Here is a 27596-nt window from a genome sequence, read left to right as displayed (position 1 = left end):
CAGACAGGGCCCCTGCTGTAGCAGATCCTGTCTGAGCGGTAGAGGCCATGGGTCCTCTGATATCATTTCTTGAAGTTCTGGGTACCAAGCTCTTCTTGGCCCACCCGGAACCACGAGTATCGTTCTTACTCCTCGTTTTCTTATTATTCTCAGTACCTTTGGTATGAGAGGCAGAGGAGGGAATACATAAACCGACTGGTACACCCAAGGTGTCACTAGAGCGTTCACAGCTATTGCCTGAGGGTCCCTTGACCTGGCGCAATATCTAGTTTTTTGTTTAGGCGGGACGCCATCATGTCCACCTGTGGCCTTTCCCAACGGTTTACCAACAGTTGGAAGACTTCTGGATGAAGTCCCCACTCTCCCGGGTGTAGGTCGTGTCTGCTGAGGAAGTCTGCTTCCCAGTTGTCCACTCCCGGAATGAACACTGCTGACAGTGCTAAGACGTGATTTTCCGCCCATCGGAGAATCCTTGTGGCTTCTGCCATCGCCATCCTGCTTCTTGTGCCGCCCTGTCGTTTACATGGGCGACTGCCGTGATGTTGTCTGATTGAATCAGTACCGGCTGGTTTTGAAGCAGAGGCCTTGCCAGACTTAGGGCATTGTAAATGGCCCTCAGTTCCAGAATATTTATGTGTAGGGACGACTCCTGACTTGACCAAAGTCCTTGGAAATTTCTTCCCTGTGTGACTGCCCCCCAGCCTCGAAGGCTGGCATCCGTGGTCACCAGGACCCAGTCCTGTATGCCGAATCTGCGGCCCTCTCGAAGATGAGCACTCTGCAGCCACCACAGTAGAGATAACCCTATCTCCAAGGACCAGGGTATCAGCCGATGCATCTGAAGATGCGATCCCGACCACTTGTCCAAGAGGTCCCACTGAAATGTTCTTGCATGGAAGCCGAATGGAATTTTGCTTCATAAGAAGTAACCATTTTTCCCAGGACTCGTGTGCAGTGATGCACCGATACCTGTTTTGGTGTCAGGAGGTCTCTGACTAGAGATGACAGCTCCTTGGCTTTCTCCTGCGGGAGAAACACTTTTTTCTGTTCTGTGTCCAGAACCATCCCCAGGAACAGTAGGCGTGTGGTAGGAACCAGCTGTGACTTTGGAATGTATAGAATCCATCCGTGCTGTTGTAGCACTTCCCGAGATAGTGCTACTCCGACCAACAACTGCTCCTTGGACCTCGCCTTTATAAGGAGATCGTCCAAGTACGGGATAATTAAAACTCCCTTTTTTCGAAGGAGTATCATCATTTCTGCCATTACCTTGGTAAAGACCCTCGGTGCCGTGGACAGTCCAAACGGCAGTGTTTGGAATTGGTAATGGCAATCCTGTACCACAAAACGGAGGTACTCTGGTGAGGATGGTAAATGGGGACATGTAGGTAAGCATCCTTGATGTCCAGGGATACCATGTAATCCCCCTCCTCCAGGCTCGCAATAACCGCCCTGAGCGATTCCATCTTGAACTTGAATTTTTTTATGTATGTGTTCAAGGATTTCAAATTTAAAATGGGTCTCACCGAACCGTCCGGTTTCGGTACCACAAACAGTGTGGAATAGTAACCCCGTCCTTGTTGAAGTAGGGGCACCTTGACTATCACCTGCTGGGAATACAGCTTGTGAATTGCCTCTAGCACAGCTTCACTGCTGAGGGAGTTGTCGGCAAGGCAGATTTGAGGAAACGGCGGGGGGGGGAGACGCCTCGAATTCCAGCTTGTACCCCTGAGATACTACTTGAAGGATCCAGGGATCCACCTGTGAGCGAGCCCACTGATCGCTGAAATTTTTGAGGCGGCCCCCCACCGTACCTGGCTACGCCTGTGGAGCCCCCGCGTCATGCGGTGGACTCACAGGAAGCGGGGGAAGAATTTTGATTCTGGGAACTGGCTGACTGGTGCAGCTTTTTCCCTCTTCCCTCGTCTCTGTGCAGAAAGGAAGCGCCTTTGACCCGCTTGCTTTTCTGAAGCCGAAAGGACTGTACCTGATAATACAGTGCTTTCTTAGGCTGTGAGGAAACCTGAGGTAAAAAAATTTCTTCCCAGCTGTTGCTGTGGATACGAGGTCCCAGAGACCATCCCCAAACAATTCCTCACCCTTATAAGGCTCTATGTGCCTTTTAAAGTCAGCATCACCTGTCCAGTGTTGGGTCTCTAATACCCTCCTGACAGAATGGACATTGCATTAATTCTGGATGCCAGCCGGCAAAATATCCCTCTGTGCATCCCTCATATATAAGACGACGTCTTTAATATGCTCTTATGCAAAATAGTATCCCTGTTTGACAGGGTCACAGACCACGCTGCAGCAGCACTATCTGCAGGTCTCAGTCTAGTACCTGAGTGTGTAAATACAGACTTCAGGATAGCCTCCTGCTTTTTATCAGCAGGTACCTTCAAAGTGGCCGTATCCTAAGACGGCAGTGCCACCTTTTTTGACAAACGTGTGAGCGCATTATCCACCCTAGGGGATATCTCCCAGCGTAACTTATCCTCTGGCGGGAAAGGGTACGCCATCAGTAACTTTTTAGAAATTACCAGTTTCTTATCGCTTTTTCACACTTCATTCACTCATTTGATGGGGGAACCAAACACTGCCTGCTTTTTCTCCCCAAACATAAAACCCTTTTTTAGTGGTACTTGGGTTAATGTCAGAAATGTGTAACACATTTTTTATTGCCGGGATCATGTAACGGATGTTCCTAGTGGATTGTGTATATGTCTCAACCTCGTCGACACTGGAGTCAGACTCCGTGTCGACATCTGTGTCTGCCATCTGAGGGAGCGGGCGTTTTTGAGCCCCTGATGGCCTTTGAGACGCCTGGGCAGGCGCGGGCTGAGAAGCCGGCTGTCCCACAGCTGTTACGTCATCCAGCCTTTTATGTAAGGAGTTGACACTGTCGGTTTATACCTTCCACCTATCCATCCACTCTGGTGTCGGCCCCACAGGGGGAAACATCACATTTATCGGCATCTGCTCTGCCACCACATAAGCCTCCTCATCAAACGTGTCGACACAGCCGTACCGACACACCGCACACACACAGGGAATGCTCTGACTGAGGACAGAACCCCACACAGCCCTTTGGGGAGACAGAGAGAGAGTATGCCAGCACACACCAGAGCGCTATATAATTTAGGGATTAACACTATATTGAGTGAATTTTTCCCAATAGCTGCTTGTATATACAATATTGCGCCTAAATTTAGTGCCCCCCCTCTCTTTTTAACCCTTTGAGCCTGCAAACTACAGGGGAGAGCCTGGGGAGCTGTCTTCCAGCTGCACTGTGAAGAGAAAATGGCGCCAGTGTGCTGAGGGAGATAGCTCCGCCCCTTTTTTGCAGACTTTTCTCCCGCTTTTTTATGGATTCTGGGAGGGGTATTTATCACATATATAGCCTCTGGGGCTATATATTGTGATATATTTGCCAGCCAAGGTGTTTTTATTGCTGCTCAGGGCGCCCCCCCCCCAGCGTCCTGCACCCTCAGTGACCGGAGTGTGAAGTGTGTATGAGGAGCAATGGCGCACAGCTGCAGTGCTGTGCGCTACCTTGGTGAAGACTGATGTCTTCTGCCGCCGATTTTCCGGACCTCTTCTTGCTTCTGGCTCTGTAAGGGGGACGGCGGCGCGGCTCCGGGAACGAACACCAAGGCCAGTTCCATGCGGTCGATCCCTCTGGAGCTAATGGTGTCCAGTAGCCTAAGAAGCCCAAGCTAGCTGCAAGCAGGTAGGTTCGCTTCTTCTCCCCTTAGTCCCTCGATGCAGTGAGCCTGTTGCCAGCAGGTCTCACTGTAAAATAAAAAACCTAAAATAAACTTTCTTTCTAGGAGCTCAGGAGAGCCCCTAGTGTGCATCCAGCTCGGCCGGGCACAGAAATCTAACTGAGGCTTGGAGGAGGGTCATAGTGGGAGGAGCCAGTGCACACCAGGTAGTCTAAAAGCTTTCTTTTAGTTGTGCCCAGTCTCCTGCAGAGCCGCTATTCCCCATGGTCCTTTCGGAGTTCCCAGCATCCACTAGGACGTTAGAGAAAATGGGGTTGATTATGATGCAGATGGTGTTTAATGAAGAAGAGATCATCAATTCTTAAGGAATCCTTTCTACTTAAAATGAGGCAGGTGACTGGAGGTTGGGCTAGCAGTTGTAAAGCACACCTTGTATGCTGGTCTACCCTTATTTCAATGGCATCAGGAGGGGGGCACCTTAGTAGAAGCTCACTCCAGGTGTCTTGGATTCATGCTACACAACCAGCAGAGCTCAATGTATTGCTACTAGGATCACGTGTCACATTTTGGAGCAAGATATCTTCAGGGATCATTCTTCTGAAGTTGGTCTTGCCAGGGTCACCTGAGGTAAGTACACTGCATAGTTCCATACTGTGTTTTCTCAGTGGTATGTCCCCATACACTGTCACATTACTCTATGTGGATATGTGGAATGTATTAAATCTACCAAAATGAACTCGCCTATATTAATTAAAGAGGTTAACTAGGTCCAGAAAGCTTTTTTTGTTATTTTTTACGAAAATATTTGGAAGAAATCCTGAGGTTGTCCCTGTTGTGACAAACTACATGTATGCTAATGGGTCATTACATGTCAATTCACCCAGGCATGACACCCACAGACTCAGATTTTCATGATACTTTCTACACTTGATACTACCAGATAGCTACTACCAAATCCCAACATTTTTACCTTAAAATAGAGAATTTCCCCAACCGCGAAATTCACGGTAAAATTATCGACGATGAATTATTGCGCAAAAACGGATTATCGCTGCTAATTGAATATATCCTATGTGTAATTAGAAATCCTCACATATACATAACAAATATACAAAATTAAAATACTCCCCTGGCAGGCAAAATTATACCCAATGGTAATTTTCGTTTTTAAAAAGAAAATTATAATGAAACATTAAAAAAAAACAAAAAAAAAAAAAAACAGGTAATCAAAATCCCATTATTTTTCTTTCATAGCCTTATAAAGTATACTTTAAGGTTCAATTTAAACAAAAAAGGGAAATAACTCATCTGCCTTCGGTTGATAGTGCGGACTGAAACAACCTTTTTTTGCACCAAAAAAATTATTAAGTATGAAGTAAAGGAATGTATAATGACTCTCGGAGTCAGGCAAGATTGCTAAAGTATTTTTTACTGGAATTCCCATATTTTAAATTAACAAAAGGGTCAAAATGTTAAAGTGATATGTGGATTAGGCGCTGAGATGTGAATTTTATTCCATATACACCTCAGAAAAAACTAAGTATCAGGAGCAGCATTTCCCAGCAATTTTTCGAACTTTGTCCCCCTATATCTCAAAAACTGTGAGGCCTAGAGAAGAACAATTTGACATGGGTTAATGGTTATGTGGTAGTATCAAGTGTACAAGGTATCATGTAAATCTGAGTCGGTGGGTGTCATGCCTGGGTGACCTGACATGGAATGACCATAATAGATCTTTAAATGAATGGCATAGTTCAGATTTCTCCTGCTCACTAGTATAACACATCATATAGACTTTCTGTATTAAACCGTAAAATGTGCCAAACGACTAAGACTAACAAAAATACACTACAGCTAACAATTATATAAAGGAGTCATTAAAACATAAATAAGCCAGTCATTTACCTGCAGTATATCTCGATGTCTCTGTAATGTGTGCATCAGTGCAGCATTTATAGAGGTCACGCCAGCTGTACTGCTGTATTCAGCCATTTTGTCATTAATCCCGGTAAGCTGAAACAATAATGTCTCCCATAAATAAAAGCAAAGGAACATTTATGCAAATATGAAGCACATTTTCACTATACTATATAGAATTAGGCTGCATGATGGTTACATTTGATGTAAAATGCTGTGACATATAGATATGGACGCCAATATTTTACGTATTTAAACAGTAGTTTCCATGATTATATATAAACTCACCCCCTCTACCAATCACATCAAACTCATGGCTCACTTGAAAACGCACTCTTCACCCAAACATACCACCCCTATAAGATCAGTTTGCTCCTTTGGCGCAAAGGGGAAAAATGATGAATTGTGTCTGTGTCTAACAATAAAAAACAATAGTCTGCGTACCCCCACTCACACTATGCGAGCGTGGGATATGTCCATAAAGGTATCTTTAACACGATATCACATCAATCTGGATCTTGTTCCAGGAGTCAATAAAAAACACGATTTGAAAATGACTGGGTATCGTACCCCAACTCACACGAAAATAAGAATTTACTTACCGATAATTCTATTTCTCGGAGTCCGTAGTGGATGCTGGGGTTCCTGAAAGGACCATGGGGAATAGCGGCTCCGCAGGAGACAGGGCACAAAAAGTAAAGCTTTCCGATCAGGTGGTGTGCACTGGCTCCTCCCCCCATGACCCTCCTCCAGACTCCAGTTAGGTACTGTGCCCGGACGAGCGTACACAATAAGGGAGGAATTTTGAATCCCGGGTAAGACTCATACCAGCCACACCAATCACACTGTACAACCTGTGATCTGAACCCAGTTAACAGTATGATAACAGCGGAGCCTCTGAAAAGATGGCTCACAACAACAATAACCCGATTTAGTTAGCAATAACTATGTACAAGTATTGCAGATAATCCGCACTTGGGATGGGCGCCCAGCATCCACTACGGACTCCGAGAAATAGAATTATCGGTAAGTAAATTCTTATTTTCTCTATCGTCCTTGTGGATGCTGGGGTTCCTGAAAGGACCATGGGGATTATACCAAAGCTCCCAAACGGGCGGGAGAGTGCGGATGACTCTGCAGCACCGAATGAGAGAACTCCAGGTCCTCTTTTGCCAGGGTATCAAATTTGTAGAATTTTACAAACGTGTTCTCCCCCGACCACGTAGCTGCTCGGCAAAGTTGTAATGCCGAGACCCCTCGGGCAGCCGCCCAAGATGAGCCCACCTTCCTTGTGGAATGGGCCTTAACAGATTTAGACTGTGGCAGGCCTGCCACAGAATGTGCAAGTTGAATTGTGCTACCAATCCCACGAGCAATCGACTGCTTAGAAGCAGAAGCACCCAGCATTGTTGGGTGCATACAGGATAAACAGCAAGTCAGATTTCCTGACTCCAGCCAACCTGGAAACTATATTTTCAGGGCCCTGATAACATCCAGCAACTTGGAGTCCTCCAAGTCCCTAGTAGCCGCAGGTACCACAATAAGCTGGTTCAGGTGAAACGCTGACACCACCTTAAGGAGAAACTGGGGACGAGTCCGCAGCTTTGCTCTGTCCGAATGGACAATCAGATATGGCTTTGTGAGATAAAGCCGCCAATTCTGACACTCGCCTGGCCGAGGCCAGGACCAACAGCATGGTCATTTTCCATGTGAGATATATCAAATCCACAGATTTGAGTTGTTTAAACCAATGTGATTTTTTAGGAATCCCAAAACTACGTTGAGATCGCCCAGTGCCACTGGAGACATCAAAGGGGCTGTATATGCAGTACTCCCTTAACAACTTCTGGACTTCAGGAACTGAAGCCAATTTCTTTCTGGAAGAAAATCAACAGGCCGAAATTTGAACCTTAATGGACCCAATTTGAGACCCATAGACACTCCTGTTTGCAGGAAATGTAGAAATTAACCTAGTTGAAATTCTTCCGTGGAGCCTTCCTGGACTCACACCCTGGCACATATTTTCACCTAAGTGGTGATAATGTTGTGCGGTCACCTCCTTCCTGGCTCTGACCAGGGTAGGGATGACCTCTTCCGGAATGCCTCTTTCCCTTAGGATCCGGCGTTCACCCGCCTTGGCGTCAACGCAGCTGCGGTAAGTCCCGGAACAGACACGGTTCTTGCCGAATCAAGACCCTTCTTAGTATCTCTTGAAGTTCCGGGAACCAAGTCCTTCTTGGCCAAACCGGAGCCACGAGTATAGTTCTTACTCCTCTCCTTCCTATCATTTTCAATACATTGGGTATGAAAAGCAGAGGATGGAACACATACACCGACTGGTACACCGACGGTGTTACCAGAGCGTCCCAGCTATTGCCTGAGTGTCTCTTGACCTGGCGCTTCAGGTGGGACGCCATCATAACCACCTTTGGTCTTTCCCAACGGTTTACAATCATGTGGAAACTTCCAGATTAAGTTTCCACTTTTCCGGGTGGAATTCATTTATGCTGAGAAAATCTTCCCAGTTGCCCACTCCCGGAATGAACACTGCTGACAGTGTTATCACATGATTTTCCGCCCAGCGAAGAATCCTTGCTGTCATTGCCCTCCTGCTTCTTGTGTCGCCCCGTCTGATAACGTGGGCGACCGCCATGATGATGTCCTACTGGATCAGCACCGGTTGACTTTGAAGCAGGAGTCTTCCTAGGCTCAGAGCATTGTAAATTGCCCTTAGCTCCAGTATATTCATGTGGAGAGAAGTCTCCAGACTTGACCACACTTCCTTGGAAATTTTTTCCCTGTGTGACTACTCCCCAGCCTCTCAGGCTGGTATCCGTGGTCCCCAGAACACAGTCCTGAATGCTGAGTGTGCTGCCCTCTAAAAGATGAGCACTCTGCAGCCCCCACAGAAGAGACACCCTTGTCCTTGGAGACAGGATTATCCGCTGATGCATCTGAAAATGCGATCCGGACCATTCGTCCAGCAAATCCCCTGAGATCTGCCGAATGGAATCGCTTCGTAAGAAGCCACCATTTTTCCCAGGACTCCTGTGCATTGATGCACTGATACTTGGCCTGGTTTTAGGAGGTTTCTGACTAGGTCGAATAACTCCTTGGCTTTTTCCTCCCGGAGGAACACCTTTTTCTGGACTATGCCCAGAATCATTCCTAGGAACAGCAGACGTATCGTCGGAAAACAGCTGCGATTCTTGGAATATTTAGAATCCAGTCGTGCTGTCGTAGAACTACTTTAGATAGTGCTCTTCCGACCTCCAACTGTTCTCTGGAACTTGCCCTTTTCAGGATATCGTCCAAGTAAGGGATAATTTAGATGCCTTTTTTCTTTGAAGAAACATCTTTTCGGCCATTACCTTGGTAAAAGGCCCGGGGTGCCGTGGATAATTCAAACGGCATCGTCTGAAACTGATATTGACAGTTCTGTACCACGAACCAGAGGTACCCTTGTTGAGAAGGGCAAATTTGGACATGGAGGTAATCCTTGATGTCCAGGGACACCATATAGTCCCCTTTTTTCCGGTTCGCTATCACTGCTCTGAGTGACTCCATCTCGATTTGAACCTTTTATGTAAGTGTTCAAAGATTTCAGTTTAGACTATGTCTCACCAAGCCGTCTGGCGTCAGTACCACAATATAGTGTGGAAAAATAATACCCTTTTCCTTGTTGTAGGAGGGGTACTTTGATTATCACCTGCTGGATATACAGCTTGTGAATTGTTTCCAATGCTGCCTCCCTGTCGGAGGGAGCCGTTGGTAAAGCAGACTTCAGAAACCTGCGAGGAGAAGATGTCTCGACTCTCCAATCTGTACCCCTGGGATAATACTTGTACTATCTAGGGGTCAACCTGCGAGTGATCCCACTGCGCGCTGAGACTCTTGAGACTACCCCCCCACCTTGAGTCCGCTTGCATGGCCCCAGCGTCATGCTGAGGACTTGGCAGACGCGGTGGAGGGCTTCTTTTCCTGGGAAGGGGCTGCCTGCTGCAGTCTACTTCCCTTACCTCTATGTCTGGGCAGATATGACTGGCCTTTTGCCTGCATGCCCTCATGGGAAAGGAAGGATTGAGGCTGAAAAGACGGTGTCTTTTTCAGCTGAGATGTAACTTGGGGTAAAAAGGTTGGATTTCCCAGCTGTTGCCGTGGTCCCCAGGTCCGATGGACCGACCCCAACTAACTCCTTCCCTTTATACGGCAATACTTCCATGTGCCGTATGGGATCTGCATCACCTGACCACTGTCGTGTCCATGACATCTTCTGGGTGATATGGACAACGTACTTATCTTGATGCCAGAGAGCAAATATCCCTCTGTGCATCTCACGTACATATATATAGAATGCATCCTATTAAATGCTCTATATGAATAAAATATTTTCAGTCAGGGAATCCGACCAAGCCAACCCAGCACTGCATCTCCAGGCTGATGGCGATCGCTGGTCGCAGTATAACCACCGTATGTGTGTATATACTTTTTAGGATATCTTTCCAGCTTCCTATCAGCTGGCTCCTTGAGGGCGGCCGTATCTGGAGACGGTAACGCCACTTGATAAGCGTGTGAGCGCCTTATCACCCTAAGGGGTGTTTCCCAACGCGCCCTAATTTCTGGCGGGAAAGGGTATAACGCCAATATTTGCTATCGGGGTAACCCCACGCATCATCACACACTTCATTTTATTTTATCTGATTCAGGAAAAACTACAGGTAGTTTTTTCACTCCCACATAATACCCTTTTTTGTGGTACTTGTAGTATCAGAAATATGCAACACCTCCTTCATTGCCCTTAACGTGTGGCCCTAATGAGAAATACGTTTGTTTATTCACCGTCGACACTGGATTCAGTGTCCGTGTCTGTGTCGACCGACTGAGGTAAATGGGCGTTTTTAACGCCCCTGACGGTGTTTCTGAGACGCCTGGACCGGTACTAATAGTTTGTCGGCCGTCTCACGTCGTCAACCGACCTTGCAGCGTGTTGACATTCTCACGTAATTCCCTAAATAAGCCATCCATTCCGGTGTCGACTCCCTAGAGAGTGACATCACCATTACAGGCAATTTCTCCGCCTCCTCACCAACATCGTCCTCATACATGTCGACACACACGTACCGACACACAGCACACACACCGGGAATGCTCTGACAGAGGACAGGACCCACACTAGCCCTTTGGGGAGACAGAGGGAGAGTTTGCCAGCACACACCAAAACGCTATAATTATATAGGGACAACCTTATATAAGTGTTTTCCCTTATAGCATCTTTATATATATCTCAATATCGCCAAAATCAGTGCCCCCCCTCTCTGTTTTAACCCTGTTTCTGTAGTGCAGTGCAGGGGAGAGCCTGGGAGCCTTCTCTCCAGGCTTTCTGTGAGAGAAAATGGCGCTGTGTGCTGAGGAGATAGGCCCCGCCCCTTTTTCGGCGGGCTCGTCTCCCGCTATTTAGTGAATCTTGGCAGGGGTTAAATATCTCCATATAGCCTCTGGGGGCTATATGTGAGGTATTTTTCGCCAAAAAAGGTTTTCATTTGCCTCCCAGGGCGCCCCCCTCCCAGCGCCCTGCACCCTCAGTGACTGCCGTGTGAAGTGTGCTGAGAGGAAAATGGCGCACAGCTGCAGTGCTGTGCGCTACCTTTAGAAGACTGCAGGAGTCTTCAGCCGCCGATTCTGGACCTCTTCTTACTTCAGCATCTGCAAGGGGGCCGGCGGCGCGGCTCCGGTGACCATCCAGGCTGTACCTGTGATCGTCCCTCTGGAGCTGATGTCCAGTAGCCAAGAAGCCAATCCATCCTGCACGCAGGTGAGTTCACTCCTTCTCCCCTAAGTCCCTCGTTGCAGTGATCCTGTTGCCAGCAGGACTCACTGTAAAATAAAAAACCTAAGCTAAACTTTCTCTAAGCAGCTCTTTAGGAGAGCCACCTAGATTGCACCCTTCTCGGCCGGGCACAAAAATCTAACTGGAGTCTGGAGGAGGGTCATGGGGGGAGGAGCCAGTGCACACCACCTGATCGGAAAGCTTTACTTTTTGTGCCCCGTCTCCTGCGGAGCCGCTATTCCCCATGGTCCTTTCAGGAACCCCAGCATCCACAAGGACGATAGAGAAACAGGAGATGAGGACTCCTATATAGGTATCTTTGAATATCTGATGTGGCTTTGGATATGCCTCCGTGGTGGGCGGTGATCTCATAAATGTAGAAAGATGGAAAAAACAACCAATGTGTAGTATTTCAATTAATGCCACTCATATGTGCAATTCTACACCATAAGGTATGACTGTGCATTACTTACACTAAGGTTAAATGTTTGGTTATAGATTTAAGCATCCACCCTATACAATGGTTAGTTTAAATGGGAGCGTACCCCAAACTCACAAAATGGTCAATAGGATGACTCTTATCAAGGTATCTTTACGCACTCATTCATATTCAAATGGCGTACCACAACTCACGAGTATAAATGCAGGGATACTCCCATCAAGGTTTCTTTATTGAATTCCTGCTTTGTTAGTCAAGAATGGACTCCCAAACGGTTATAGTGTCCCAAGGATTCAACAATAGATTTATTCCTCCAAAATACCAATCCACAAAGATACATGTAAGCAGCTTCATAGGTGTTTCAGTGCCGGACAAAGGACTACGTTTCCCGTGATCCTTTGCGGCACAGGAAATGCATCAGTTATATCCGGATTAGGAACGCTGTTTAAGATAACCCATTAAGGATAGTTTTCAATTTTTCAATATTTTAGGACCCAGTTAGATTTGTTTTAAGGACAAGGGGGATTTTGACTTTGATGTTTAACATGTAGGTATTAGAATTTTAAAGTGATAAACTAAACTACATTATGAGGTCACTTCCTCTCAAACCAATTTCCTGTCCGCACATTATTGGCTACCACTATCATAAATATCTGGCTCCCCACACAGCAGGTCATGTCTTGACAAAGTTCCCAGGACCGAAACGCGTCGACAGACCGCTGTGTGAGTAGCCTTTAATCATTTTAACAGAGATTTGTTATGGACTTTTTCATCATTCCTTTTTTAATTGTGTTATGAATTTTGGATTTTGAATTTTTATCTTTTGCAATTTTTTGATTGTATTTTTTAATCATTCGATTGTCCTTTTATGGAATTTATGGACTTTAAATAAAATCTTTACACATTGGTTACATGTATCTTTGTGGATCGGTATTTTGGAGGAATAAATCTATTGTTGAATCCTTGGGACACTATAACCGTTTGGGAGTCCATTCTTGACTAACAAAGCAGGAATTCAATAACGAAACCTTGATGGGAGTATCCCTGCATTTATACTCGTGAGTTGTGGTACGCCATTTGAATATGAATGAGTGCGTAAAGATACCTTGATAAGAGTCACCCTATTGACCATTTTGTGAGTTTGGGGTACGCTCCCATTTAAACTAACCATTGTATAGGGTGGATGCTTAAATCTATAACCAAACATTTAACCTTAGTGTAAGTAATGCACAGTCATACCTTATGGTGTAGAATTGCACATATGAGTGGCATTAATTGAAATACTACACATTGGTTGTTTTTTCCATCTTTCTACATTTATGAGATCACCGCCCACCACGGAGGCATATCCAAAGCCACATCAGATATTCAAAGATACCTTTATAGGAGTCATCATCTCCTGTTTCGTGTGAGTTGGGGTACGATACCCAGTCATTTTCAAATCGTGTTTTTTATTGACTCCTGGAACAAGATCCAGATTGATGTGATATCGTGTTAAAGATACCTTTATGGACATATCCCACGCTCGCATAGTGTGAGTGTGGGTACGCAGACTATTGTTTTTTATTGTTAGACACAGACACAATTCATAATTTTTCCCCTTTGCGCCAAAGGAGCAAACTGATCCTACCTTTTTTGCTTTTACATACGTTTTTTTGGATTTAAGGTGAAATCCAACTGGTTCAGTTTGCCCGACAGGCAGCATTTCCCCATTGCGCCACTGTGTATATTTTACAAAAAAAAATTTGTTTAGACATATCCCACCCCTATAGTTAGAAGGACACAGCACACATTGGGTCCTTGCCAAGGCTAGGTATCAAAATTGTTCCATCGCAAAATCTGTGAGCAAATGTGTATTTTGTGATGCTAAGGGATTTCCTTCAACAGCCATTTCCTGCCATTCTGTGCATACTTCCAACAATACCATAGTCACATGCTTCTCACAAACAGTTACACAACATCTTTGTAGTGACCCAAGTTAATAATGGGGTTAATTCAGAGATGTGCCCAAACCGGATGGTTTACATACATCTTTGACATTAGGCGATTTGCGCATGTGCTGGATCGATTTCTGCAACGACTGTCATAAGCCTCAACATGATTGATATGCTGCGGCCCTTAGGTGACAGGGAAGGGGTCGGTGATGGCCAGCATTTCAGGAAACGGGCATGATGGCACTGTTTCCTGGATGTGCCAAGGCCAGCGGCTGTGTCCCTTGAAGCAGGTTCACTGGTCCCAGCAGCATGAAAACAACAGCCATACTGAGTAACCTGAGGGTCACTCAGATGGCCAATGTTCACATAGAACAGAGCTCGACAAATCCCAGGGGCCAGGTCGCCATGGCCCATAGGTTTGCCCATAGATCCTCTTCAGTCCCACAGCTCCAACATAGATGCGTGGGCAAACCTGTATTGCGACGGCCATTTCGTGCACAGGAGTGCATGTATTTAGTGTCCGTCCCAACCTGCGCTAACTGCAGTGCCTGTCCATCCTGGCCTGCGCTGTCTACCGTCTCCAAACTCCAGCTGCATAGAGCTCTCCGAAGAGGGTCTATGCGTGGCCAGTGATTGTGACTCTGGAGTGGGTAGTGATGTGGCCACAGGGGAGATTGTTTGCCTGGGGTGTGGCTGCAGAGGGGTGGTTTGCCTGGGGGTACCCCATAGTTGTGTGGGAGTTGGTTTGCCTGGTGAGGTGGGGGAAGCTGCTCAGTAATGTGGCTTCAGAAGGAGGTTTCAGGTTTGTTTGTTTTTTTGTTTGGATTTTAGAAAAAAAAAAAATGCTCAAGCCCTGACGTAGAAGATCCGATGCTGCTTCTTTGGACCATGCAGCCGGCATTAGCATCGTATTGCACAGCTGCTGTGTACAAAATCTCAGTGGTTGTGCAATAGCGTACATCTCAAGTCCAATGTCCATTGTATCACTGTAGTATATGCAGGGTGACAAGCAATTAGCTGGACACAGGGCAAAACATGGTGGTGGAATGGGTACATATGGCAAGGACATGTAGCTGCAGTACAACAAGCCAATAACGAGATTTATGGTAAGAACTTACCTTTGTTAAATCTCTTTCTGCGAGGTACACTGGGCTCCACAAGGATAGACATTGGGTGTAGAGTAGGATCTTGATTCGAGGCACCAACAGGCTCAAAGCTTTGACTGTTCCCAGAATGCACAGCGCCGCCTCCTCTATAACCCCGCCTCCCTGCACAGGAGCTCAGTTTTAGCTAACCAGCCCAATGCAGTAGCAGGAAAAGAGACGACAAAGGTTAGTAGCCACATACACCACACTCTCACGACAAGAAAAGTGTCAGCAGCTAATGCCATACCAACCCAAAGAAGCTAAGTGCGTCAGGGTGGGCGCCTTGTGGAGCACAGTGTACCTCGCAGAAAGAGATTTAACAAAAGGTAAGTTCTTACCATAAATCTCCTTTTCTGCTGCGGGGTACACTGGGCTCCACAAGGATAGACATTGGGGAGGTCCTAAAGAAGTTCCTTATGGGAGGGGAAGCACTGTAGCGGGCACAAGAACCCGGCGTCCAAAGGAAGCATCCTGGGAAGCGGCAGTATCGAAGGCATACAACATTATGAACGTGTTCACTGAGGACCACATAGCTGCCTTGCACAATTGTTCAAGGGTCGCACCACAGCGGGCCGCCCCAAGAAGGTCCAACAGACCAAGTAGAATGGGCCGTAATGTGAGCAGGAGCTGACAGACCAGCCTTCACATAAGCATGTGCAATCACCATTCTAATCCATCTGGCCAAAGTCTGCTTATGAGCAGGCCAGCCCCGTTTGTGAAATCCAAACAGCACAAAGAGAGAATCAGATTTCCTAATAGAAGCAGTTCTCTTCACATAGATACGGAGAGCCCGTACCACATCCAAAGACCGCTCTTTGGGAGACAGATCAGGAGAAACAAGTGCCGGAACCACAATCTCCTGGTTAAGGTGGAACGAAGAAACCACCTTAGGTAAATATCCGGGACGAGTCCTAAGAACCGCCCGGTCACGGTGAAATATCAGATATGGGGAACTACAGGACAAGGCACCCAAATCCGACACTCTTCTAGCTGAAGCAATAGCCAGCAGAAACACCACCTTAAGGGAAAGCCACTTAAGATCAGCTGAACAAAGAGGTTCAAACGGAGACTCTTGTAGCGCTTCCAAAACCACCGACAAGTCCCAAGGAGCCACAGGCAGGACATAGGGGAGGTTGGATACGCAACACACCCTGAGTAAAGTATGAACATCAGGTAAGGTCGCAATTTTTCTCTGAAACCACACCGACAAGGCAGATATTTGAACCTTGAGGGAGGCCAGACGCAGGCCTAAGTCCAGGCACTGCTGAAGAAAAGCCAACAACTTGGCTATACTAAACTTGGAAGCGTTATAATCGTTAGATGCGCACCAAACAAAGTAAGAATGCCAGACCCTATAGTAAATCCGAGCCGAAGCCGGTTTCCGGGCCCGGAACATAGTTTGAATGACAGCCTCAGAAAACCCTTTAGCCCTTAAGACAGAAGCTTCAAGAGCCACGCGTCAAAGACAGCCGGGCTAGGTCCTGGTAGACACAGGGGCCCTGAACGAGGAGGTCTGGGCGTTGTGGAAGTAGAATTGGACGCTCTGACGATAGGCCTTGCAGGTCTGAGAACCAGTGCCGTCTGGGCCACGCTGGAGCTATGAGAAGCAGATTTCCTTTTTCTTGCTTGAACTTCCGAATTACCCTGGGCAGGAGTGACACCGGAGGGAACACGTACGGCAGCCGAAACCTCCACGGCACCGCCAGCGCATCCACGAATGCTGCTTGAGGATCCCTTGTCCTTGCTCCGAAGACCGGAACCTTGTGATTGTGTCGAGACGCCATCAGATCTACATCTGGAAGGCCCCACTTTTCCACTAGGAGTTGAAACACTTCTGGATTGATGCCCCACTCGCCGGCATGTACGTCCTGACGACTGAGAAAGTCCGCTTCCCAATTCAGGACTCCCGGAATGAATATTGACGATATGGCCGGTAGATGGCGTTCCGCCCATTGAAGAATCCGTGAGACTTCCTTCATTGCCAAGCGGCTTCGAGTACCGCCTTGATGATTTATGTAAGCCACTGTGGTGGCGTTGTCCGACTGCACTTGAACAGGACGGTTCTGAATTAAATGCTGGGCTAGGTTCAATGCATTGAAGACCGCCCGCAATTCCAGAATGTTGATTGAGAGGAGGGACTCCTCCTTGGTCCACCGACCCTGAAGGGAGTGTAGCTCCAGCACCGCGCCCCAACCTCTTAGACTGGCATCTGTCTCAACAGGAACCAGTTGGATATCCAGAAGGGACAGCCCCTGCACAATTGTTGGTCCTGGAGCCACCAGAGCAGCGACAGACAGACCTCCGGAGTCAATGAGATCATTTGAGACCTGATCCGGTGAGGTAGGCCGTCCCACTTGGCTAGAATCAGCCTCTGGAGGGGGCGAGAATGGAATTGAGCATACTCCACCACGTTGAATGCTGACACCATGAGGCCCAGCACCTGCATCGCCGAATGTATCGACATTTGCGGACGAGAAAGGAATCAACGAATCCTGTCCTGAAGCTTCAGGACTTTCTCCTGACACAAGAACAACCTCTGGTTGTGAGTGTCCAATAGCGCTCTCAGATGCACCATGCTCTGAGCAGGGACCAGGGAGGATTTCTTCCAGTTGATGAGCCACCCGTGGGCTTGTAGAAACCGGACCGTCATATCCAGATGACGTAGGAGAAGTTCTGGGGAATTTGCCAGGATTAACAAGTCGTCCAGATACGGCAGTACCCTGACCCCTTGACGGCGGAGTACCACCATCATCATCGCCATGACCTTGGTGAAGACTCGCGGAGCCGTTGTTAAACCAAAAGGTAACGCCCGAAACTGGTAATGGAGGTTGCCAATCGCAAACCTCAGGTATTGCTGATGTGACGCTGCTATAGGAATATGCAGGTAAGCATCCTGTATATCCAGGGAGACCATATAGTCCCCAGGTTCCAAGGCCAGAACTATAGAGCGAAGGGTTTCCATACGGAACTTGGAAACCTTCACAAACCTGTTCAATGCCTTGAGGTTGAGAATGGGCCGGGAGGACCCATTCGGTTTCGGGACTAGAAAAAGCGGAGAATAGTACCCCTGGCCCCTCTGCGCAAGAGGCACCTGTACTACGACTCCTGTATCCAGGACAGTCTGCACCACCGAAACAGTGTTTGCCTTTGTCTGATCCAACGTCTGGACGTCTGTCCGGCAAAATCGATGAAGGCTATGGCGTAACCTCGAGTGACGACTTCCCGTACCCAGGCATCTGAAGTGGTCTTCAACCATTCCTGGGTATACCCTAGCAGCCGGCCCCCCACCCTGGGATCCCGTCATGCGGTAGGCTTATCGGCCTTGGAAGCTGGCTGACGGGCCGCCCAAGCTCTTTTGGGCTTTGGCTTACCAGGTTTGGAAGTATGGGCCTGCATGTTGTACGCCTGACCTTTTGCTTTACCTGAAGGACGAAAGGGGCGAAAGGAAGTACCTTTAGCCTTCGACACAGAAGGAGCGGTACTTGGCAGACAGAAGAAAAAAGGAGAGCAAAGAATGTCTCTTTGTTGGCGCACATTGAATAATTTTAAAATTTAACTTTTAATAAGTTCATTAAGATTGTTCCAAAAAAGACGAAATATTTGACAATACAATACAACAAATACTAACTGTGAGTGAAATAACAAAATAAAGTGAATTTCTTAAAACCAAAGGCTCGCTACCTGTGTCATGTATTATATTATTCTACTTGATTAGTATAGTAAGAAACACTTACGGATCTAAATGTTCTGTTATAATTGATCTGTAAGATTATGATCAATCCACAGGTTCAGTATCTGCGCAAATATCCAATGTGTTCCTGAAGGATTACTGTATTACGGTTATTATGGTATAGTAGCCAATATGATCACTTATATGATGGCATTACATAGTTACAGTAATTGTATATTATCTTTATTATCAGTAGTGTGTAACTGTAGCTGGAACCCTTAAGAGTCAATATTTTCAGCAAATAACTATTTTATTACTGACAGGTAAACACAATGGATTATGTGACTATGATTGGGTAACACATCCACTGTTATATACAATGTAACTGTAATAAGAGAAAATCATCAGATAATGTAGTGCGTTAGTGTAGACACGCCCTGTTAGTAATATCATACATCAACATTAAGTACAACACTGGTGAATGCTGTAGCTGACAAATATTGTATTCTACAGCATTTCTTGGAGTATTATATAGTTGTAATAATTATATGTTGCCCTTATTGCTAACGGCTCTGCCAAACAGGGGTATACCACTGTAGCTAAATCACTTAGGAGCAGATACTCTCTGCAGATAACCGTTTCTATTGCTGACAACTAAACACAGTAAGGGCATACCTCCCGCACATATATTTTCTTATATAATAACATTGTATGATTACAGTAATTGTATATTACCTCTATCACTGTGTTAGTTAACAGTATGTAACTGTAACTGAATCGACAGCTACATATAATATGTAGCTGTAGCTACTTAATTGATTAGCAATTAATAATGATTGATAATTTGATAGCCACACTAAATTGGTGTATTAATATATACAATAGGTATCTTTCTCAAAAGTTACCAAAAAGACTGTCTATTTAAATCTTGTACTGGATCCATAAATATCAAAATATCTAGCCTGTTTTATTATTGGCAGTTGTATCAAATAAAGGTGTGTAGTAATAATTGGATCACTTAAGAACGAATGCTTACAATAAATGACTGTCTTATTACTAACAGCTAGACACCATATGAATATGTCATTGTAACTTCGCTTGAGAGTAAATGTCTTTGACAAGAAGCAGTGTTAACTGCTGTTGCATACAGTGTAGCTATTGAAATAAATGAAAACATCAGGTGGTATAGTATGTTAATATAAGCACATCCTGTCGGTAGTATTCCACAGCAGCATTGGATAAAATACTATTAGATACTGCAACTAACGTGGATTGGCTTGAGAACAAGTGCTTTTAGCAGCATGATGTATCTTCCACTTATTTAGATACAGTGTAACAAAAAAGTTTTTAATAAATGAAATCACCAAGTGGTGTGATATGCAGCACTAGTGGACACTGCAGTTATCAATCATTATATTCTAAAACGTTCTTGCTAGCAGCTGAACATCATGTGGAAGTGTAACTGTAACTATCTGGAGAGTAAATGTTTTTAACAGGAAACTGTATCAGTTTCTATTGCATACAATTGTAGCTATTGAGATAGAGTGAGAACACCAGGTGGTGTAGGATGTTAATACGAACACATCCTGTCAGCAGTATTCTGCAGCAGCATTAGATATAGCACTATTAAGTACTGCAGCTATTGAGTTATAACATTCTAGAGCATTTCTAACACACATAGCATAGCACTAACTGATAGCGTGGAGCTCCTAATTCAAAACCACATTAAATTAGTGTATCAGTATATTCATTAGGTAGCTCTCACATGGATTGACACAGACACTATTTTCATATTGTACTAAGTCCGTAAGTGTCAGAGTGTTTAATCTATTAAATGCAAATCATTATGTTTGGACAAGTCAGGTAGCGGCCATTGTACCGCCGACACGTGTTTCGTCTTTTAAAAAAAAAAAAAAAAAAACTTTTTCTAGGCTAAAGTTTAGCCTAGAAAAAGTTTTTTTTTTGTTTTGTTTTTTTTTGTTTTTTGTTTTTTAAAAAAGACGAAACACGTGTCAAGATTTAAATAGACAGTCTTTTTGGTAACTTTTGAGAAAGATACCTATTGTATATATTAATACACCAATTTAGTGTGGCTATCAAATTATCAATCATTATTAATTGCTAATCAATTAAGTAGCTACAGCTACATATTATATGTAGCTGTCGATTCAGTTACAGTTACATACTGTTAACTAACACAGTGATAGAGGTAATATACAATTACTGTAATCATACAATGTTATTATATAAGAAAATATATGTGCGGGAGGTATGCCCTTACTGTGTTTAGTTGTCAGCAATAGAAACGGTTATCTGCAGAGAGTATCTGCTCCTAAGTGATTTAGCTACAGTGGTATACCCCTGTTTGGCAGAGCCGTTAGCAATAAGGGCAACATATAATTATTACAACTATATAATACTCCAAGAAATGCTGTAGAATACAATATTTGTCAGCTACAGCATTCACCAGTGTTGTACTTAATGTTGATGTATGATATTACTAACAGGGCGTGTCTACACTAACGCACTACATTATCTGATGATTTTCTCTTATTACAGTTACATTGTATATAACAGTGGATGTGTTACCCAATCATAGTCACATAATCCATTGTGTTTACCTGTCAGTAATAAAATAGTTATTTGCTGAAAATATTGACTCTTAAGGGTTCCAGCTACAGTTACACACTACTGATAATAAAGATAATATACAATTACTGTAACTATGTAATGCCATCATATAAGTGATCATATTGGCTACTATACCATAATAACCGTAATACAGTAATCCTTCAGGAACACATTGGATATTTGCGCAGATACTGAACCTGTGGATTGATCATAATCTTACAGATCAATTATAACAGAACATTTAGATCCGTAAGTGTTTCTTACTATACTAATCAAGTAGAATAATATAATACATGACACAGGTAGCGAGCCTTTGGTTTTAAGAAATTCACTTTATTTTGTTATTTCACTCACAGTTAGTATTTGTTGTATTGTATTGTCAAATATTTCGTCTTTTTTGGAACAATCTTAATGAACTTATTAAAAGTTAAATTTTAAAATTATTCAATGTGCGCCAACAAAGAGACATTCTTTGCTCTCCTTTTTTCTTCTGTATGATATCATTGTCTCAGGGTGCACCCCCAAATATCCAGTAAACACTGACTGTCTTATTGAAGGATATTGATTGGGGCCGTTTTCTGCAAATTAACATTGTCAAAGCTGGTGCAGAGCATATCCCATTTTCCCCATCCCTTTTATGCTTTGTACTTGGCAGACAGGCAGTTTTGGTAGTAGCCAAGTCAGCCACTATCTTATTTAAGTCCTCCCCAAACAGAATATCTCCCTTGAAAGGGAGTACCTCCAGGGTTTTTCTAGAGTCCAGATCCACAGACCAGGATCTCAGCCACAATATCCGGCGAGCCAGGACTGATGTAGTAGAGGCCTTGGCTGCTAGGATACCGGCATCAGAAGCTGCCTCTTTAATATAGCAAGAAGCTGTGACAATATATGACAAGCATTGTCTAGCATGGTCAGAAGAGATTTCAGCTTCTAACTCCAAGGCCCATGCTTCAATAGCCTCTGCAGCCCATGTTGCTGCAATAGTGGGCCGTTGTGCAGCACCCGTGAGGGTGTAAATCGCTTTCAGACAACCCTCCACACGTTTATCCGTAGGCTCTTTTAGAGACGTGACGGTAGTGACAGGTAGAGCTGAGGAAACCACCATCCTAGCCACATGTGAGTCTACTGGAAGAGGCGTTTCCCAATTCTTAGACAGCTCTGGTGCGAGGGGATAGCGAGCCAGCATCCTCTTTTGAGGCACAAACTTCGTACCCGGGTTTTCCTAGTGTTCCTGACGTATATCCACTAGGTGGTCAGAGTGAGGTAAAACTTGTTTAACCACCTTCTGACGCTTGAACCTATCTGGTTTCTTAGGAGGGACGGATGGCTCGGGATCATCCGTAATCTGCAGAATCAACTTAACAGCCTCCAAAAGATCAGGAACATCCACATGTGAACTACCCTCCCCATCAGCCGTATCTGAGTCAGAACCTGTGGGATCAGTGTAAGTGACGTATTCATCAGACGAGGTGTCAGTGACAGCAGTGGATTGTGAGGAGACGAGCTCGCTTAGAGGACCCCTTGGGCTTAGGCGAGCGATGGTCAGACTATTTAGTAGTCAGGGACTGGTTCAACTTCCTCAATTGAGCAGATAAATCGTCCGCCCATGGCGGGTTAGCTGCAGGGACCACATACGGCTGTACCGGCATAGGGGGTCCCATAGGGGGTGTTAGTTTATTAACTAGCGTATGTAGAAGCGTGGAAAAAGTGGCCCATGGTGGGTCATTATGTACCCCCATTGGCACAGTCCCACTGGGGCGCAAGGAGTCCCCAGAACCAGAGCCCCCAGCTGCTATATTTTCCTCATAGGGGTCTGTGGCTTCAGCAACACCTGTAGTGTGTTCAGCCCCAGAACCGTTACCCTCAGAAGCAGACATGATATAACTTGCAGTATCAGGTAACACAGTACAATTATTAGCAGCACAATACCTCTTACCCAAACCCCTGCACAGTGTAGTCAGCACTAGCAGAGATAAAAGGAGAGATATGGTGACTAAATCACAAAGAAAAATACGTATTAAAGTATACCTTTGTGAAAATACTATATCAATATAAAACCTGACGCACCAAGGCCCCTCAGGTTATAGAATATAGGGATAGCAAGTTGAATGAAAGACACGAAATGGACACCAACACCACTCAGCTAGCTAATGCACACACAGACAGTCACAGTTTGTACAATGCAGAGGTTATTACTAACAATAATACTGCACTGGACTAGCTTATATATATAGAGATGTAGTCAATAGATATAACACTGCACAGTAAGAACTGGATGTATATCACAGGGTAATTGTACTAGAAAACCCTGACTAAATGCACTCTTTCTTAACTAGCACTGTCTAAAAAGGCAGGTAGAATACTTAAGTGTCATGTAAAGTCACAGCACTGACAACCAGGCGGCTTTACACAGGAGGATTTGCCCAAGCAGTCCCAGGAACAGTGAAGCTGAGAGATAATGGCGTCCAGACACTGACAGGGAGTGAGAGAGAGACAGATATGCAGCTCCAGGGCGGGAACATTTGCGGGAAATGGCGCCCTGGGGCTGGGGGAGGGGCTTCAGGCCTAAGCCTTATCCCCCTCCTGACAAAACCACCGGGTACTGTGGGCTACTGAAAATGGTTTAGAGAGAAAACCTGACCTGCACCCATGCCCTGGTGATCTAGTGGGATCGCCTGTACTGCAACAGTGTCCACCGCCAGCGCGCGGCCCACCTCCCACTGACCGCGCCGGATCGCGATAAAGACCGGGTCCCGCAAGCGGGACCCACTTACCACCTCCCGAAGCGCTGCCACGCGATTCCGGAGAGCCCCCCGTCGTGTGTGCCTGACTGTGAAGAAAACTGGAGCCGCCTGCTGTAGTTACCCGGCAGCCAGGGCTCGGGAGTGTACAGCGCCGCTGGGGAGAGCTGGAGCTGCAGCAGTGAATGTCTTCTGATATTTACCACCGCTGCTGCCCTTGTAGTCTTCACTTTTTACTTCAAAAAAAGCTCTTCTTAGGGCTGCCTGGAGCAGCCCCTCTGTTATGTGCCTGCTTACTGCAGCACCAACTACAAAACTGAGCTCCTGTGCAGGGAGGCGTGGTTATAGAGGAGGCGGCGCTGTGCATTCTGGGAACAGTCAAAGCTTTGAGCCTGTTGGTGCCTCGGATCAAGATCATACTCTACACCCAGTGTCTATCCTTGTGGAGCCCAGTGTACCCTGCAGCAGACAAATGTTTTTTTGCATTAGGCTATATATTTTATTCTTTTAATTATATGGCATCATAAGGGTCCTATACATAGGAGGTAGAACATACAAAAATAATATGTTCATATCAATATGACTCCATGCTGTATATAGCCATAAAACAAATCAGTCAATAACGTTGCAAGAAATCTCTGTAAAAATGAACTCTCACATTGGTATGCTTTGTCTTCACATATCATCATACACTTATGCTGGGTAAACACCTGAAATATTTATCTGCAGACAGACTTTCACACAAACCGAGCAGTCAATTTGGTAAGCTGTATACACTTACCAATCAGCCACTCTACATACAGTATCTGGGCAGACAGCACAAGTGGGCGTGAACTGACATTTTGCCGACCCAGTTGTGATGTCACTAGCGGCAGTTTAATGGGCCGGTCGCCTGCATACACATGCAAACGAAACAATATAGCTGCTAGATATATCACCTCCAGCTGTGCAGCACAGGCCGATCAGATATGTCTGTGAACAACGTAATTCACAGACAAATCTTCTGCACACACAGATGCACTATGCCATAGATCATTTGTCGGCTGAACAGACGATATATTGCATAGTGTGTACCCAGCATTATTCTGCATGATAACCAATTTGCTGCATAGCTGCAGACAACTTCTTCCTAGAGGCATGTTTTGTCTTCTTTGATAGTTATGTATTATGTACAATTGTAGCGTCTACACACCTCAGGCAGAATGCACTGAAATGTAAAGTGTGAGCAGGCGATACAAAAGCCTCCATCTTTAGCATAGCACCCTTGGTTTACCCCCATCCAGACAAATCTACAGATAAACTGCTAAAGGTCACGACACATCATATTCCGGTTATGTCTCCCTCTCCTCTGAAACGGACTCATGATTGGCTTGGATACGCTCTTTAGGTACGCGACGATACAAAACGTATTATTTAACCACTGATTTGACACATGCTACTGCTGACAGAGTTTGAGATAAATGAACCTCTACACGGGAAAAGGATTTAGGTCCAAATATAAATCCCAAACATCTAACTATATATTATGATAGAACTATGGCCATTTTATATTTGGCAATGCTTTCAGAAGTGCATTTCAAAACTCTACAGAGAGTGCATGTATCTCAGGGGCAGAGGAAATATATGACAGAGACTGAAACTGGATCATGTCTCAAACGTAAACAACCGAAAGTAAGTTGTTTTTATTCACCAATTTTGGGAATGCCGTAAAGTCAGCAAATTCTCTGATAAAGTTTTATTATTTATTTCTTCCGTTATTAATTCACCTCTTAGACATGACCTGCTGGCAGTGCTTTGTTGTAATTTTGAAAACTGGGTCTTGGGTCCAAAGTGTAAGGAATTTTTACCCTCTCATATTTGTCCTGACAATTGCTAAGAAAGTCATTTTGAAATCTTAGACGGAATCTTCTCTGCTTTTTTTGGGGACATTTAAGGAGCTGTTACTCCAGATGTTATATTTTGCTTAGAGAGCTACACTAATTGATTTAAAAAAATGAATTGTCAATTTCACAAAATAAAAATGGGGAATATACATTGACGTACTGGACAGTACAACCCAAAATCCTATTTTGAAATTATTCAAGCCAGCAACATGGATTTTTTGTTTTTCATACTTTTCACGAGAGATGACTTTACTGCATTACCCATTTATGGTTACAAATAAACAAAGGGATCGAGATCCAGGGACCCGCTAGGGGCTCTTTTTTTCTTTTCTTTTTTCTTTTTTTTTTTTTAATTCTTTTTATATTTTTTAGGATTAACACAATTTATTGGTGACGCTATGTTAAGTTGAAAGTGATTTGACCGTTTGGCCCCTTTTTATGGTTACTCTATTGCAGTGGTCGCCAACCCTAGTCCTCGAGAGCTACCAACAGTTCATGTTTTCCAGCTCACCTGGCAGGTGCCCATGTACAGTTTTCTCTAACGTCCTTGAGGATGCTGGGACTCCGTAAGGACCATGGGGAATAGACGGGCTCCACAGGAGATAGGGCACTTTAAGAAAGCTTTGGACTCTGGGTGTGCACTGGCTCCTCCCTCTATGCCCCTCCTCCAGACCTCAGTTAGGGAAACTGCCCAGAGGAGATGGACAGTACGAGGAAGGATTTTTGTAAATCTAAGGGCGAGATCCATACCAGCCACACCAATCACACCGTATAACTTGTGATAAACTACCCAGCTAACAGTATGAACCACAACATAGCCACGGTTCAAGCGATAAACTATAACATAACCCTTATGTAAGCAATAACTATATACAAGTCTTGCAGAAGAAGTCCGCACTTGGGACGGGCGCCCAGCATCCTCTACGGACTACGAGAAATAGATTTACCGGTAAGTAAAATCTTATTTTCTCTAACGTCCTTGAGGATGCTGGGACTCCGTAAGGACCATGGGGATTATACCAAAGCTCCCAAACGGGCGGGAGAGTGCGGATGACTCTGCAGCACCGATTGAGCAAACAGGAGGTCCTCCTCAGCCAGGGTATCAAACTTATAGAACTTTGCAAAGGTGTTAGACCCCGACCAAGTAGCTGCTCGGCACAACTGTAATGCCGAGACCCCTCGGGCAGCCGCCCAAGAAGAGCCCACTTTCCTAGTGGAATGGGCCTTAACCGATTTCGGTAACGGCAATCCTGCCGTAGAATGCGCCTGCTGAATCGTGTTACAGATCCAGCGAGCAATAGTCTGCTTTGAAGCAGGAGCGCCAACCTTGTTGGCCGCATACAGAACAAACAGAGCTTCAGTCTTCCTAATTCTAGCCGTTCAAAGCCCTGACCACATCCAGGGACTCGGAATCCTCCAAGTCCCGTGTAGCCACAGGCACGACAATAGGTTGGTTCATATGAAAAGATGAGACCACCTTTGGCAGAAATTGAGGACGAGTCCTCAACTCTGCCCTATCCACGTGAAAAACCAAGTATGGGCTTTTATGTGATAAAGCTGCCAATTCTGAAACACGTTTAGCCGAAGCTAATGCCAACAACATGACCACTTTCCACGGGAGGTATTTCAACTCCACAGTTTTGAGTGGTTCAAACCAAGGTGACTTGAGGAAACGTAACACCAC

General features: G+C 45.2%; 1 protein-coding gene and 1 long non-coding RNA gene across 4 annotated transcripts in view; one reads left to right on the top strand and one right to left on the bottom strand.

Annotated features, from left to right (window-relative positions):
* Positions 1-27596, top strand: part of LOC135049937 (uncharacterized) — a 153082-nt gene that overhangs the window by 111791 nt on the left and 13695 nt on the right. The window lies entirely within an intron of this gene.
* Positions 1-27596, bottom strand: part of GOSR1 (golgi SNAP receptor complex member 1) — a 241617-nt gene that overhangs the window by 200366 nt on the left and 13655 nt on the right. For all 3 annotated transcript variants that reach the window (XM_063955965.1, XM_063955963.1, XM_063955964.1), the window contains exon 4: positions 5631-5738. In XM_063955965.1, the coding sequence (XP_063812035.1) occupies positions 5631-5738 (108 nt within the window). The remainder of the gene's footprint in view (positions 1-5630; positions 5739-27596) is intronic.

Source organism: Pseudophryne corroboree, chromosome 2 (genome assembly GCF_028390025.1).
Source record: "Pseudophryne corroboree isolate aPseCor3 chromosome 2, aPseCor3.hap2, whole genome shotgun sequence".
Classification (NCBI taxonomy): Eukaryota; Metazoa; Chordata; class Amphibia; order Anura; family Myobatrachidae; genus Pseudophryne; species Pseudophryne corroboree.
This window is presented reverse-complemented; position numbering and strand designations above follow the sequence as displayed.